Below are 15,454 nucleotides of genomic sequence, written 5' to 3' on the forward strand. Positions count from 1 at the left end.
AAGAAAGTCCTGCCCCTTCGGAGCCTGCCCACACAAAGGGATGGAAACAGGAGATGCATCCACAACCCTGTCTCCTTAGTCCCCAAACTGCTTCCTAACCCTTCCCCTATGGACTCAGTTCCCTGCCACAGAGATCTCACTGCCAGGCCTCATGACCAGGGCTCCTAGTTTTCTGTGATTAAAAAAACAAAATTCTCCAACAAAAAAAACATAAAACTCCACATTTTTCTGTGATTAAAATGAAAGGCTGAACTTTCATTTCCCTAGCCCCAATATATATAGGTATCAGTTGAACCCAATGGTTTATTGATATACAGTGGAACTCCATTTATCCAATCTAACTGGGACTGGGGCCCGATCGGATAATCAAAAATTCAGATCATCAGCAGGGGCTCAGACTGTCAGCCATAGGATGCAGGGCTGAAGTATCAATTTCCCATATTCCTATGTATGCACTGGTGGTTCAGCTAATCTGGAGAGCTGGATAATGGAGGCTCAGATAAATGGGGTTCTACTGTATACGTTTTTATTTTTTCACAAAATGTAAAAGTGAAAGATTCTTTGTAAAAACGCAAATTCTGCATTTTTCCGTGGCAAACGGATTCCTAGGATGTGACCCGCACCTGGGGGTCACAACCACTAAATTGAGGAGCGCATGCTTTAAAATGCAGAAATCCTCTGTTCCATCCCTGCTGATGACCCAAGGGGAAGTTTCCCTCTGCTCCAACAAACAAGAACAAACTCCCCTCAGATTATTTTGAGATGACATCTCCTAGTCAGCCTGTCTCTCCCTGAGCTGCAGGGCCCAGCGCCACAGGGCTCTGAGCCTTTGATGAGGCCTTTAGATGCGACCGCAGGATTACAGTCTCGCAGTAGCAAGACCCATAGAATTTAAGACCATAATTATGGCTGTGTCAGAACTGGCTGGTTTACCGGGTCCCTACCTCCACATCTCAGCTTTGTTCAGAAACCCTTTCTGGTAAACCTGCCATGTGGGGAATTGGAACCAAAAGTCCGCCATGGATGGATGTGCATGTGCAGGGATCCCCGGGCTGTGTTTGGATGGGGTGGATTTTTCAGGAAATTTGGGAAAACCAGCACACCAGAAAAGCCAGCCTTTTCCCACTCTGCACACATTTGCTGTCCCCTGCCAGAGCAGATCCACTGTGACAGCAGAGACAATCAGCCACTCAGTGCCCCCCCATCCAGCCCCTTTGCTCATTTGGGGAGGGTCACTATGACCCTGGCTGTCATGGCAATGGCTGCCTTTGCTAATTGGTTTTCCTCTGATTCCCCCTGTCATTGATGCAAAGCAGGGTCCCAGCAGGCACTGCAGTGAAAGCAGCAGGGCTCCTTTGGGTGGGGACTGGGTGGCACATGAAAATAAGGTACAAAATTACAGCTCCTGCTTATGGAGATTGGCTAGCTGCTTCTTACAAACTGGGGGCAATCTCTGGCTTTCTGAATATTTACCTTTCCAAAACAAACCAACCCAGGAAATTAGAGATCTAAGTCCCTATTCCATTTTCCATTACACATTTTTAAGTCATGTAGAAGTTGCAGTAAATGTGAAGTTTAAAACATGTTTCATTTGAATACAATTTAATTTAATGACTTCCCAGGTATTGGTCAACAAGACACTGAAGTGGTGAAATATGGAGCTGCACAAAGATAAGAGTAGCAATAAAATAGGCATTGAACCTAATAAATGTGTTTTATTATTTAAATGGCACATATATAAAAGATTTTGTTTCTATTAAAAAAATATTTACAAACAAAAAAACCCCTCATTTAGCATTAGTTAAGGCTGCTCTCATCAATAAACTAAATAATTAACAATTAGGAAATACAAAGTTTAATTCTTAAAGGTTGCAAAGTCAAGGGCTCTCAAGGGAGGAAATTCCAGAATAAATGTTGTGCATGCCATCTTAATTTGCCCCCCTTGTGCTTATGTACTATGATACAGTCTTTAATTACATGAACCTGTATTATTTTTTTCCCAAGATCACTGCCTCAGTCAGTGCACAGGCTGGGGCTGCTCAGGAGATGAATCCATTGTGTAGTAAAGGACGCTGTTGTCTGTGGGACTACTGCCTTTTTTGTTGCAGAAGTTGGAAGGTTTGGGGGGGCCTTCAATGAGAGAAAGGATGGGCTTGTGGTTAGGGCAGTTGACTACCACCTCGGAGGTTTGGTTTCTAGTCCGGCTTCTGCCACTGAGTTCCTATGTGATGCTTGCCAAGTCACTTATACCAAACTGTTCACAGATGGTTTCTTCTGTGTGTAATTAAAGCTGCATCATAATGCATGGGCACAAGTAAACTGAATTAAGGTTGCATGGGCAGCGTTCATTCTGGCATTTCCTAACTCAAGGGCTTTTGACTTTGCCAAAGGGAGAAAAAAAATGTAGCCACAACTCCCTAATGTCTCTGACAAGCTCTGTTTGCAATTATAGCTAGCAAAACAAGTAAAGGCTTATAGGCCTAGGAGGTATGAGTGCATGTCTTTGCAAGCGCAGTTGGTGGTAACTCAAGAATGCTAATGTCATGTTACACTTAGACTTTGGCTAGCAAACTGCACAGTCCCATACAGCACAGGTTTATAAATCCATTGGGTTTCAGAGAGTGGTGAAGTTCTTTGTGGTCCTCATTGCTTGTTATACACTCAGCCTGTTATTTTATTGTTCTGATTTTCCTCCACTTCTGCCAGGTGACTTTAGATGACATTTCATGCAGCAGACAGTCTTAGCTGGCTGCCTCTTCCTACTTCCTGCCTCTTCCTGGACTTCTAGGCTGTGGTGGGAAGATGAGGGGGAGGGGAATCCACTCTGCCACTTGCAAAACTCTGAATCCTACTCCAACATCTTGATTCACCTCCCCCCCCCCCCGCAGCAGGAATTCCAAACAATTGTTCAGATGTCTGGGTAGAGAGAACTTTCTCCCCCCAGCCCCCTCCAGTAAAACCACTCCATTTGCTCACTTGCTGTTCAGCCACCTAAATATCTCCTTTGCATTAGATAATGGGGTCCCACCACTTACCTGGAAAACTACTTCCTTCTTCCATTCTAATATTTCCAAAAGATGTATATCTTCATGGGTGGCACGTGAAACCCCCCCGCTTCGGGGGTGCTAGCCTCCTGGCCTCACCTGAGATCCTGCCCCTTCACCCCCCTCGCCTACTGGAGCCCCAAGCCCCCCACAGCCAGAGGAGCACCTGCCCACTCGCCCCAGCTGCACCAATGCCCCGGCCAGCCCGAGCACTGGCCCAACCCCTGGACTGTTGGCTGGCCCAAGCACCAGCCCAAGCCCCCCTGGGGCCAGGCCACCAGCTGTCCCAAGCTGCAGGCCGCCAGTCCAAGCTGAGCTCCCGACAGCCGCTGGGGAGAGGGAGAGTGAGGGTGGGGCCTCAAGGTGGAGCATGGGAGGGGCCACACAGCCTGGGTTGGGGAGGCTTAGCCTCCCCTGGCCTATTATACCTGCCACCTGTGTATATCTTCTATGGCTTCCCCAGCCAGAAACAAAGTTAGAGCGAGTTGGTAACTGTGCCCTGCCTCAGCCAGGGGTGGCTTTTTTTCAACACTTTTTTTTCTTTTAAATAAAATGAATGTTCCTTATCATGGTGTGTGGGTGGGGCTCTCCTGATGCTAGAAGTAGGAGGGTCTGCACAGGAGAATTCATAAAGGATTAAATACACATTTCAAAATGTTGCAACCCGCAGCCATGTGTAGATGGAGAAAGCAAAGTGGGGGGATTCTTTTTTTTTTTTTCCTTGCAGCAATACAATTAATATGCTGTTTGTTTCATTCCACTGGCAGACACTTTCTGCTTGGCCAAGCCTCCCACCCAGGGCACTGGGTCCTAAAACTGGCCCACACTGAGGAACATAGAGGACCTTTTCAGGGTTGTGGCATGCAGGAGCAAAGAGTGCCTGGAGTTCAAGAGGGTGAAGAAGAAGCAGGACACAATGGGAGCAGGGAGAAGTCCCTGGATGAAGAGTGTAGGAACGTGGAACAGGACTGATTGATCCTGGAGCAGATGCTGAATGCATGGGCTAGCAGCAGGGAGTTCAGTTGGTGGTTCAGTTCCACCACCAGTAGCTGTGCTAGCCATCATGTCTGTGACTGCACCTGCCGTTGACTCTCCTGCATGGCGCCATGTCCTGCAGCCAGAGCAGATTTTGGAGAACCCTGATGCCTCCTCTGGAGTGGACAGGGATGCTCTGGGGAGCACAGCCCCCTGCACAACCCACAGTCCTTGTGCAGGCACGTGGAAGATGGGTCACAACGTACTGCCTAGGGAAGGAGAAGAGGGACAACACTGGAATCAATGAATTGTCTGAGCAACTCAGCTTTCCTTAACAAAAACAACAAAAATGTTTCTAGCCCTTCATGTCTGCAGCAAAAAAAGCCTGCAAATATGAAACAAGTGCACCCTAAAGGCTCAGAAACAAAAAGGCAGATAAAAAGAACCCCAAATATATTTATTTTTTAAAAGTTCATAATTTTTGGTGCACAAGTAGTACAGTTTTGAATTCTTAGGGTTGTTGATAGTGTATATCTATGTTTAATAAAAATTACAGTGCAAATTTGCCTTTGAAAGGAATTTCATACAGGATAGTACAGTGCCCTTACTGAATATATTGGGAAGTTAGTTCTACACACAAGTGGTGCAATGTGAAAAATGCACAGGGGTGCTGCAAAGAGAGGCAAAACTACAGCTGAAAAAGGCAATCCTCACTGGATCAAAGAAAATGGCAATTCCTGTATACTGATGACAACCCAAGAACTCAGTCAGCCGTAGTCATATGATCACAAATAATAAACTTTTACTATGGAGAAAAACTGCATATTACAAAATCACAGTAAAACACAGGAAGTGTTGTACTAGAACTCACTGTGAGATGCGATTGCTTAAACTATTTGCATAATTTAATATTAATCTTAATTATATTACTCATTAGTATTTGCTATTATAAACATTAAAGTAGCAACATTCCATTCATCTGCACAAAATGTGAACCAAAGTAAATGTTGGAGCGGTAAAAACAATGAGCCAAAAATAATTGTAAACATTAAATAATTAAAAGGAGTGAAGCTACACTGACAGTGGATTACAGGAAAGGGAGGCCAATCCTGGCAATCAGAACTCCAATAAGTCAAACAAATGAACTGCTATGAGGCTGGAGGTGTCTGCATGTTAGTCACAGAAATTGCCAAAGAATTTTTTTAAACACCAATACACCAGCCAAAAGAAAAGGAGAACTTGTGGCACCTTAGAGACTAACAAATTTATTCGAGCATAAGCGGTTAGTCTCTAAGGGGCCACAAGTTCTCCTTTTCTTTTTGCGGATACAGACTAACAGGGCTGCTACTCTGAAACCTGTCAATACACCGGCCGTTTCAGACAGAGAAGAGCTGCCTTGTCTAGGCACTGGGTGACACTGCGCCTTTAACACCCAGGTTTGGGAAGGGGGAGCTGACATGTTCCAGCCAGCTAGGAGCACAAGCCCCCCGCCCCCCTGTTTGGCAGCCCCTGCTGCAGCTAGCTCACCCCGTCTGCAATTACTTTTATCCGCTCCGCCCGCATCCCGGGGCCCCCTCCGGCAGCGCTTGGACTCTGTGCTCGACCCCTGGTCCTGCGCCCTGCCCCCGATTTGGCCTCTCTCTGCAAAAGGGGAGGGTTGAGATTTGTGTCGTCACACCTCGCCTTCCCCTGAGCACCCTGCACCCCCACCTGCCTTTTTACCCCCTTTGATGGCCGGTGCAGTATGGGCAGAGTGAGGGCAGCGGCTTCAGCAGCTGTTACTGAGCATCCGCCTGGCTCCAGCCTGCTGCTCTCGGCCCGCAGATCCGGGGCTGAGCTTCCCGGGTCAGACGCTGCCGCCGTCTCCATTGTGAGCCGGGGGCCCGGGCTGAGCCGCTACCGCTGCCCAGCGGGGTGTGTGCGGGAGAGCCCTTCCCCAGCGCCCCTCGGGGCCCAGCCGGGGGGACTTTCTCCGGGGGCTGGAACCAGCCCCTGGGCAGCCCCGGGCTCTGCCGACACCAGCCCCTGAGCCGGAGCCTGCAGGTGAGGGGAGAGACCCGGGGAAAGGGCTGGGGCCGGGCAGGAAAGTGACTCTGCACCAACGGCCCCTCCTCGCCCCAGCTCTGCTCCCGGGGGGGCGGGGGTCTGCGAGTCCCAGAGCTGCTGCCCTCCCTGACCCCCCCGGCTCTGCCCCCCTGAGCGCCTGCAGGAGCCGAGCCAGCGCCGGGAGAGCGAAGGCCCCGGGCCAAGGACTGAGTCTTCCAGCCCGAGTGGTGGGGAGGGGCAGGGGCAACAGGAGCAGTCAGTGGGGAGGGAGGTTCCCGGCTCCCAGCCCTGCCCAGCCCCATTCCCTGCAGCACCCCTGGGCAGATTGACTTTCCTGGGACAAGGTGGGGGGCAGGGAGAGGAAAAGCCAGTTCCTGCCTCTGTTGCTGGGGGGATGCACTGCCCTTAGGACAGTGTTAGGGGGATTCCCCAAAGCGGCTCCTGGGATTGTGCTCTTTGGCTGCACAACTTCAGCCTGAAGGGACCAGTTCCTTTGCTTATAACATGCTCAGAATTACTAGATGGACCTTGGGTCTGATTCAGTTTGGCAAATCTTATGCTCGTCTTTAGGGTTGAAATTTTCTGTCCGGGGTGAATTTATTGTAGAAACATTGAGGAAAAGACACTCAGCCATTTTTTGAGAGGGGGCAGGATGGGAAAGAAGCACCATGCATAAAAAAGTTTGATCAAATTTTCAACAGCCCTTGCATGTTAAAAACTTTTGGCTAGAAACTACATTTGACTGAATTTCTGGCTGAGACACTCTCATCTCTGTAATATGGAAAGACCTGTTTTGAAATTGCTTTGTTATAAGGGTTGGTAAATCTCCATTGTGCGTACACACTGACTTTTTTTCTTTTTGATATGATTTATACTAACTTCAGATCTGATCTGGTAAACACTTGCTTATATGCTTGTCTTTGGCCATGTGAGTGGTCCCAATGACTTCACTTAAATCTCTGTTACCCAGAGGTTTTAACAATGTCTCAGTCAGATTAGTCCTGGTGGGAGAGGTGGCACCTGCACTGGAATAAAGTGACCAAGCCAGTGTCTTGAAATACAAGAGCCTAAAGGTAGATTTCTAAATCCATGTTCGGGCACCTGAATAAAAGGTATTCAGAACCGAATTCCAATGTTGCTGGCTGAGCACTTTGGAATCTCAGAAGACTTATTGAGAGAAATGAATATGGATTTTGGACAGTGCTTAATTTGTAATGTAAGAGGTGCTGGTGCTCACGCAATATTTTTACATTTATAACTGATGCAGCAAGGCCAGAGGTGCCAGGACTATGAACTGCCAAGGCTAGAGGTGCCGGGGCTCAGCCCTGATGCAAATTAAGCACTGATTTTGGGACTAACTTGATGTTGCTGATTTTGAAAATCTTTGTGGAACTGTTTCCCCCACATGGCAGAGTCTAGAATGTGTGCGCATAGAAAGAACCTGGGGTGACTAATTGTCCTTCTCACCCTGACAGGCTGCAGAGTAACATCCAAGTCCAGATTGTCCCATCCCCCAGAGGAAGGGAAGGGAAATGTCTGCGGCAGAACTAGTGACCTTTGAGGAAGTGGCTGTGTATTTCACGGAGGAAGAGTGGGCTCTGCTGGACCTGAGTCAGAGAGCATTTTACTGGGGCGTCATGCAGGAGAATTATGAGACTGTGACCTCGCTGGGTAAGGATTCCTGTCCCCTTGAGTATTAGAAAGTGTGTATGTGTTGTGGGGCTGTGGGGGAGGACTGTGTGCCTCTGGAGCATCTTGGTCAGTTTCTGTGCATGGTTCTTCACTGGTCCCCCAGATTTCACATGACAGTCCCAGATCCCCTGTGTGTGAGACTGGCCCCTCCATACCCCCAGGAAAGAAGATGCAGGGACGTAACAATGATGCTAGCCTTCCTATAACCAAGGTTTGCAAGTGGGACAAACTCGCTGTCTCCTCCTGTTCCCAGGGCTAACGTCCTTCGGAGCCTCTGAGATAGACAAGTGTCTCATGACTCGGCTCTGCCCAGGTCCCCAGTGGGCAATTTTCTGATGCACTTCTCCATCTTGTCTGTGGTGTGCCTCAGCCAGCTTTGTTAGTGGGAGGCCCCAGATGTTCTCAACACTCTGCCACCACCAGGAAGGGCATGGAGCAGTGTCATGGGGCTGAGCAAGGACCGGACGAATTTAGTGTGCATTGGGGGGAAAGAGAGAGGAAGGCTGGTCTTTGTGTTTCACATTGCACTCGGACTCAGGACTCTGCAGGGGCAGAACAGGGCTCATGGGTCATGGGAAGGGCTGAATGACCATTGACCAGCCATTGGATGTGCCCTTGTGCTCTTCCATCATGAACCCATGACAGGAAGCTTTTTGCTGTCTGTGCCAGACTGAGGGCAGGTGTCTAGTGATTTTCTTTCCAGGCCCTAGGTGGCATTTCCTCTGTTTATTTCTTGGCGACTCATATTTGGGCAGCACCTAAAGGCCCCAATCAGGGGTCACTGCCCCCTTGAGCTAGGCACTGCACAGATACACAGTGAGAGAGTCCCCACCCCAAAGAGCTCACAGTCTAAATTATAGGGTTAGAAGGGACTGCAAGGGTCATCTAGTCTCACCCCCTGGCAAGATGCAGGATTTATTGTGTCTAAACCATCCAAGACAGATGGCTATCCAGCCTCCTTTTGAAAACCTCCAATGAAGGAGCTTCCACAACCTCCCGAGGTATCGGTTCCATTTTCCTTCTGTTCTTACAGTTAGGAATTTTTTCCTGAGATTTAGTCTAAGGCTATGTCTACACTTACCATTTAAAGTGCAAAAAGTCCCTTTTTTGTGTTAAAACCACAGGAGCATCTACACTTGTTAATGACCTTTTGCGGTGAAACTCAGAAGTTTCACCACAAAAAGAAAACCACCTTCACGAGAGGCATATAACTCTTACCGCTGTTCTTTTTGTGCTGTTGTGAAAATGAGGACACATTCTACCAGTGTAAATACCTTTTGGCCTCTGAAGGATATTCCACAGTTCCAAAAGTGACCACTCTGGCCAGCATCTCCGCTGCTCTGACGCCAAGTAAACGGACGTCCGCCCCTCCCTCTGTAAGCCCCGGGAAGTTTGAAGCTCTCTTTCCCTTTGCTTGTAGATATGGCAGGGACAGCAGCCAGACAGCAGGGCGTTTTAAAAAAAATGCCACGAAAGAAACAAGGAAGTCATGGGGCTACTGGGACATGAAGCAGGGCAGCACAGGGCACTGGGCAGGGACCCAGAATGCCCTCCGCTCACCCCCCCCCCCCTTCCTATGAGACCTATCAAGGGAGCTGCACTGTTGGATAGCTGCCCTACAGCGCTGTTCTCATTGGTGATGGAAGTGCTGGTAGTGTAAACACTCTCTGATGCCTGAGGAATTGAGTGAGTACACAAACCAGCGCTTTACTTTCACCGGTTCCCTATCACCAGTGAAACTTACAGTGCAAAAACTCTGTAAGGGTACCCTTAATCTGCTATTCTGTAGTTCGAACCCACCACCTCTTGTCCTGCCCTTTGTGACAAGAGAGAACAACTTTTCTCCATCTTTTTTTTATGGCAACCTTTCAAGTATTTGAAGACCAGTGCCATGTCCCTCCTTCATCTCCTCTTTTCCAAACTAAATATACCCAGTTCCTTCAGCCTTTGCTCATATGGTTTGCATTCCATCCCTTTGATCGCTCACCTCTGGATCCTTTCCAGTTTCTCCACATCCTTTCTATACATTGGTGATCTAAATTGGATAGAGTACTCCAGCTGAGACCTAACCAGTGTTGAATAGAGCTGTACTATCACCTCCCGTGACTTGCACTATGCCTCTGTTAATGCAACCTAAAATTGCTTTGCTTTTTTTGTAACAGCATCACACTGCTGACTTGTGTTGAGGTTGTGATCCACCACAATTCCCAGATCCTTCTCAGCAGTGCTGCTGCCAAGCCAGTTATCCCTCATTCTGTATTTGTGCATTTGGGTTCTCTTCCCTAAGTGTAGCACCTTACATTTGTCTTTGTTGAATTTCGTTTTGTTGTCTATAGCCCAGTTCTCCAATTTATCAAGATCCCTCTGAATTTTAGCTCTGTCCTCCAAAGTGTTGGCAACTCTCCCCTTCCCCACATTGTATCATCTGCCCATTTGATCAGTATGCTGTCTATACCTACAGCCAGGCCGTTAATAAAGATGTTAAACAACACCGGGCCTGGTACAGATCCCTGTTGAACCCCACTTGAGACCTCCCTCCAATCTGACATCATTCCATTAATAGTTACTTTTTGTTTGTGGTTGTTTAACCAATTATGTATCCACTTAATGGTAGTGCCACCAAGCTCACATTTCTTCAGCCTACTTATCAGATTGTCATGTGGGACTGTGTCAAAAGCCTTGCTGAAGTCCAGGTATATTATGTCCACCACATTCTCCCATCCACCAAACTAGTTACCTTGTCACAGAAGGAAATCAAGCTGGTTTGGAATGATTTCTTCTTGGTAAATCCATGCTGGTTGCTAGTGATCACCCCTTCATGCTCCAGGTATTTGCAAATTGAATGTTTTATACATTGCTCTAGTAACTTCCCAGGTATCGAAGTCAGGCTGATTGGTCTATAGTTCCCCGGCTCCTCTTTTTTCCCCTTTTCAGGCTATGTCTACACTTCTGTGGTAAGTCAACCTATGCTATGCAACTCCAGCTACGTGAATAATGTAGCTGGAGTTGACATACCTTAGGTCAAGTTATCGCTGGGTCTACACCACAGGGGAGGGGTGGGGGTGTCAATGGGTCGACTTACCTTACTCTTCTCATCAGCGGCAGAGTACGGGGTTGACTGGAGAGCTATCTGCAGTCGATTTGGCGGGTCTTTACTAGACCCACTAAATTGACCGCCAGTGGATTGATCTCAGAGTGTCAATCCCTGCCGTAGTATAGACCTGCCGTTAAAGATGGGCCCTACGTTAGCCCCGCCCCAGTCATCTGGGACCTCTCCTGTCATCCCTGAGTTTGCAGATGTTATTGCCAGTGACTCCAAGATTTCTTCAGCTAATTCATTCAGCAGCCTGTGGTGAACTGATTTCATTCTAATTGGCAGAAGATCTCTGACGTGTTTTTTACTTATCCTGATCTGCAGCCCTTCCCCTTGATTGTCTATGGTAACTTCACTAATCATCCATGTTATTTTTTGTGAGAAGACTGAAGAAAAGTAGGCATTGAGCAGCTCTGCCTTCCTATCATCTTCCGTTACCAGCTCACTTTCTCCATTGAGCAGTGGACCCACGCTGTCCTTGATCTTTCTTTTTTGCCTGACATATTTATACTATCTCTTCTTGGTTGTCTCTAACATTCCTTGCCAGCTGTAACTCATTCTTTGCCTTGGCTTTCCTGAGTTTGTCCCCACATGCTTGTGCTATTTCCATATATGCTTCCTTGGAGACATGCCCCTACTTCCATTTCCTGAATGTATCCCTTTTGGTTCCCTAAGGCTGTGTCTACACTTAAAACGCTACAGCAACACAGCTGCAGGTGTACTGCTGTAGTGCTTCAGTGTAGACATGTACTACAGTAATGGGAGGGGATTTCCCATTGCTATAGTTAATCTACCTCCCTGAGAGACGGTTGCTGGATCGACAGAATTCTTCTGTCGACCTAATGCTGTCTGCACGGAGACTTAGGTTGGCTTAACTAAGTCATTCAGGGGTGTGGATTTTTTTTACCAGCCCTTAAGGTTTTCCTGCTCTGGTTTGTGTTGTGGAGGTATGTGTGTGTGGGGTGGGGTGGGGGGAAGGGATGGAGGGGTTATAATTGACAGCGATGGAGACTTGGTTGTACCCCAGATACCTAAAGAGCATAGCAACTATGCTCAACTTGTCATGGGAATAAGTTAGGGCCATTCCCTAGGCAGAGTGGTTGAACCCTTGCTCCAGAACAGTGCCTCATGGGATCTTTTACAATGTACAGCCAAGTCCCTGTAGAGTTGTGGGAGGGAGAGGAAGGAGCCTTTCTGGGTTTTGCTACTTAGAACATGGATCTTGAAGTAGTAACAGCTCTTACCCTAATGAACAAGATCAACACTTGTTTTCTTGCCCGCCCGCCCCCCCCCCCCCAAGCAGGATTTCCAATTTCCAAATCTGACATGATCTCCCGGCTGGAATGTGAGGAGAAGCCGTGGGTCCCTGATCTCCAGGGTTACGAGGAAAAAGAGATCCTGAGAAACATTCACACAGGTGAGGTGGCAACTAAATTGACTCAGAAACCAATATTTTTATCCTTGGGCAGTTTCACCAGTTCTGTGTAAACCTATAGCTGCTACCCTCATCAATATTCAAATGGGACAAGGAGATGGAATTGGTCACCAGCTCTCTCCCCTCTGGGGAAGGGTTTGTGAGGTGATTCAGTTCCTATTTTATTGGTCCCCAGTAGTCGTTGGGGTATATCCTCCCTTGTGCCGTACCTCTTTCTGCTGTTCTCTGTCTCGCCGACACAGGGAGTGATGTCTGGATTCTCTCTCTGTCCCAGCAGGTAACAGGACGGTGAGTGGAAACAATGAGGAAAATCTTCAGCAGGAAGGTCCTGATCAAGTAGAACCATATACGATGGTATCAGAAAGAGCCGAAGGGCATGTTTCGCAGAGTCCTGAGCAGGGAGAAGCCCGTGAGAGGCAGCACAGGCCAGAGAGGCAGCAGAGAAACCAGCCAGGGGGTAGATGGGGTAAATCCATTCAGAGGAGCAGAAGGGTAGAGGAAATCAGAGATATTGTTCAACCGAAAATCCCTGCTGGAGAGGGACCCTTCACCTGTAGTGAGTGTGGGAAGAGCTTCCGTTGGAGATCCGTTCTTATTATTCACCAGAAAATCCACATGGGAGAGAACCCCTATAAGTGCCCGGACTGTGAGAAGAGCTTCAGCAAGAGCTCAGATCTCAATCTTCACCAGAGAATCCACTTGGGGCAGAAATCCTACATATGCACTGACTGTGGGAAAAGCTTCCCTCAGTACCACCTCCTTACTTCCCATCAGAGAACCCACACGGGAGAGAGACCCTACAAATGCCCTGAGTGTGGGAAGAGCTTCAGTCAGAGCTCACACCTTGTCATTCACCAGAGAACCCACACTGGGGAGAGACCCTACAAATGCCTGACCTGCGAGAGATGCTTCGGTGATAGATCTCAATTTAAGACTCACCAGAGGATCCACACGGGAGAGAAGCCCTACAAATGCCCACAGTGCGAGAAAAGCTTCAGTCGGAACTCTTATCTAGTTATACACCAGAGAACCCACACGGGAGAGCGACCCTACAAATGCCCCGACTGTGGGAAAAGCTTCAGTGACAAGTCACATTTTAATACACACCAGCGAATCCACACAGGAGAGATGCCCTATAAGTGTCCTGAGTGTGGGAAAAGCTTCAGGAGGCGCTCATACCTGGTTACACACCACAGAACCCACACGGGAGAGAGACCTTATATGTGCTTGACCTGTGCAAAAACCTTCAGTGATCGATCTCATTTTAGAAAACACCAGAGAACCCACACGGGAGAGAGGCCCTACAAATGCCCCGAGTGTGGGAAAGGCTTCTGTCTGCGTTCAGACCTTATTATACACCAGAGAACCCACACGGGGGAGCGGCCCTATAAGTGCACCGAGTGTGGGAAAACCTTCACTCGGAGCACCTACCTTTTTTCACATCAGAGAATCCACACAGGGGAGAAACCGCAGAAGTGTTCTAACTAGGGTTGGGCCAAGTGAATGATACCTCTGCTGGTTCCCACAGTCTCAGCGAGTCAGGCCAGGCTGGAGTGGTCGTGTAATGGGGACATGTAATGGTTATCAAAGCAGAGAATGGAACCACCTTCCTGGGACAGAGTTGTATAGAGCAGGAGGCTGAGATAAGATTTCCGTGTTGTAATGGGATTTGATTATTACATCTCAGAAAGCTCTGAACATCCTGCGATCAGCTCCTACATCTAAATCATTTACCCACAATTGGCCAGTTCCCTGTGTAGTGTGGGAGGACTCTTGGATTCCTTGTTGGCACTAAGCGCTCACATAGCTGCCCCTGTGAGTAATGCTTTCTCTCATCTCTAGTTGGCTAGGAAACTCTGTCCCATCCTGGTGGACAATAAGCTGGCCTCAGTAGTTGTTCATACCTTTGTCACCTGTTGGCTGGACTACAGCAGTGCTATGGACCTGGGCACGAAAGCGTCAGCACTTAGGAAACTCTAGCTAGTACAGAACACTGCAGCACTTCTCTCGACAAAGGCTATGCATGGACAACTCAGGCCTGCCCTCAGTCTCTACTCTGGCTTCCCATAGAATATTGAATCAAGTTCAGGTCTCGGTTCTTATCTTCAAGTTGCTTCCTGGTCTGCTAGGGGCAAACCAGTGCCTCAGATGCTGTATGCATGGGGCTGTGTTTTCGTAGGATTTGCATGAGGAGCCAAGTAGCTCAGTGCCGATCTCTTCATGTGACACAGGGACTCCAATGGAGTGTCCCATGAAAAACATGCTTCACACAGGCATTTGCAACTGATATTATATTTACAACCCCCGTCCCCACCACACTTTTATTTTATTTTATTTTTGCATCAGCAGTTTTGTTCCCAAAGTACCCTCTAACTTAGGTATTTTACAAACAGTTCTTTTTTTTTTTCTTCTAAACAGGGCTTTGTAATTTGCTGAAGGAAGAAGAAGTTCAAGATTCTGCATTAAGCATTTACCTGAGGGTCTGATTATTTCATCTAATACTTTTATCTGGGTCTCTAGCATCTGTCATGTTGTTCACCTACTCTACTGCTTGAGCACAATATTCCAGGGTTAAACAGGGACAAATATTTGAGAGTTTTTGGTTCACATCATGTGCAGTCCAGCTCACAGTCATGGCTGCTTTGGCCTGCTTTGGGGCATCTGTGACACAATCTCAGAGTTCTCAGATTGCTTCTCTTTCAGACAATGTGTGATGATTCTGCTTATGGCAACTTGTACAATCAAAAGCAAAAGTTTGACCGGTTATGGGTTAGCACAGCCTCCATGCCAGATTTCTTTCTGAGTTAGATAGTACGTGTCTATAGAATCAGCATCCCCTTCTTTTTTGGTATCCTATGGAAGTAGGGGTTCTGGGGGTGCTGCCTTGGCTTGAAGTGGTTTCCATTGTATACAGGGCTTACAGTTTGATTCAATGGCTCTCAACACCCTCACTATAAAAATTGTTCCTGCACCCTTGCCTACAGAGCATTCGGTTTTGGGCCAGGGCAAAAGCAGGCCAGGCCCAAACTGTTTGTTCCTTCATGGCTTTCGGTGGTCACATTCTCCCAGGCCTCTAAAGAACCATCACTCAGCTGCTGAGAGATTTAAAATAAGAAACGCAGATAAGGCATCATACTAGTTTTTATACTATGCTTGAAAACCTTTCCT

General features: G+C 47.8%; 1 protein-coding gene and 1 long non-coding RNA gene across 2 annotated transcripts in view; one reads left to right on the forward strand and one right to left on the reverse strand.

Moving 5' to 3' along the window:
• Positions 1-13,774, forward strand: part of LOC102940697 (zinc finger protein 271) — a 342,407-nt gene extending 328,633 nt beyond the window's left edge. Inside the window, exons 7-9 of the mRNA XM_043528496.1 lie at positions 7,554-7,736; positions 12,152-12,268; positions 12,561-13,774. Coding sequence (XP_043384431.1) covers positions 7,554-7,736; positions 12,152-12,268; positions 12,561-13,774 — 1,514 coding nt within the window. The remainder of the gene's footprint in view (positions 1-7,553; positions 7,737-12,151; positions 12,269-12,560) is intronic.
• On the reverse strand, positions 1,701-5,761 carry LOC119567454. Its single transcript, XR_005227477.2, has 2 exons — positions 5,547-5,761; positions 1,701-4,288 (listed from the first exon to the last, which is right to left on the reverse strand). It is a non-coding gene; the product is annotated as an uncharacterized LOC119567454 (long non-coding RNA).
• Positions 13,775-15,454: the final 1,680 nt, after the last annotated feature.

The sequence above is a fragment of the Chelonia mydas genome, chromosome 14 (assembly GCF_015237465.2).
Source record: "Chelonia mydas isolate rCheMyd1 chromosome 14, rCheMyd1.pri.v2, whole genome shotgun sequence".
Taxonomy (NCBI): Eukaryota; Metazoa; Chordata; order Testudines; family Cheloniidae; genus Chelonia; species Chelonia mydas.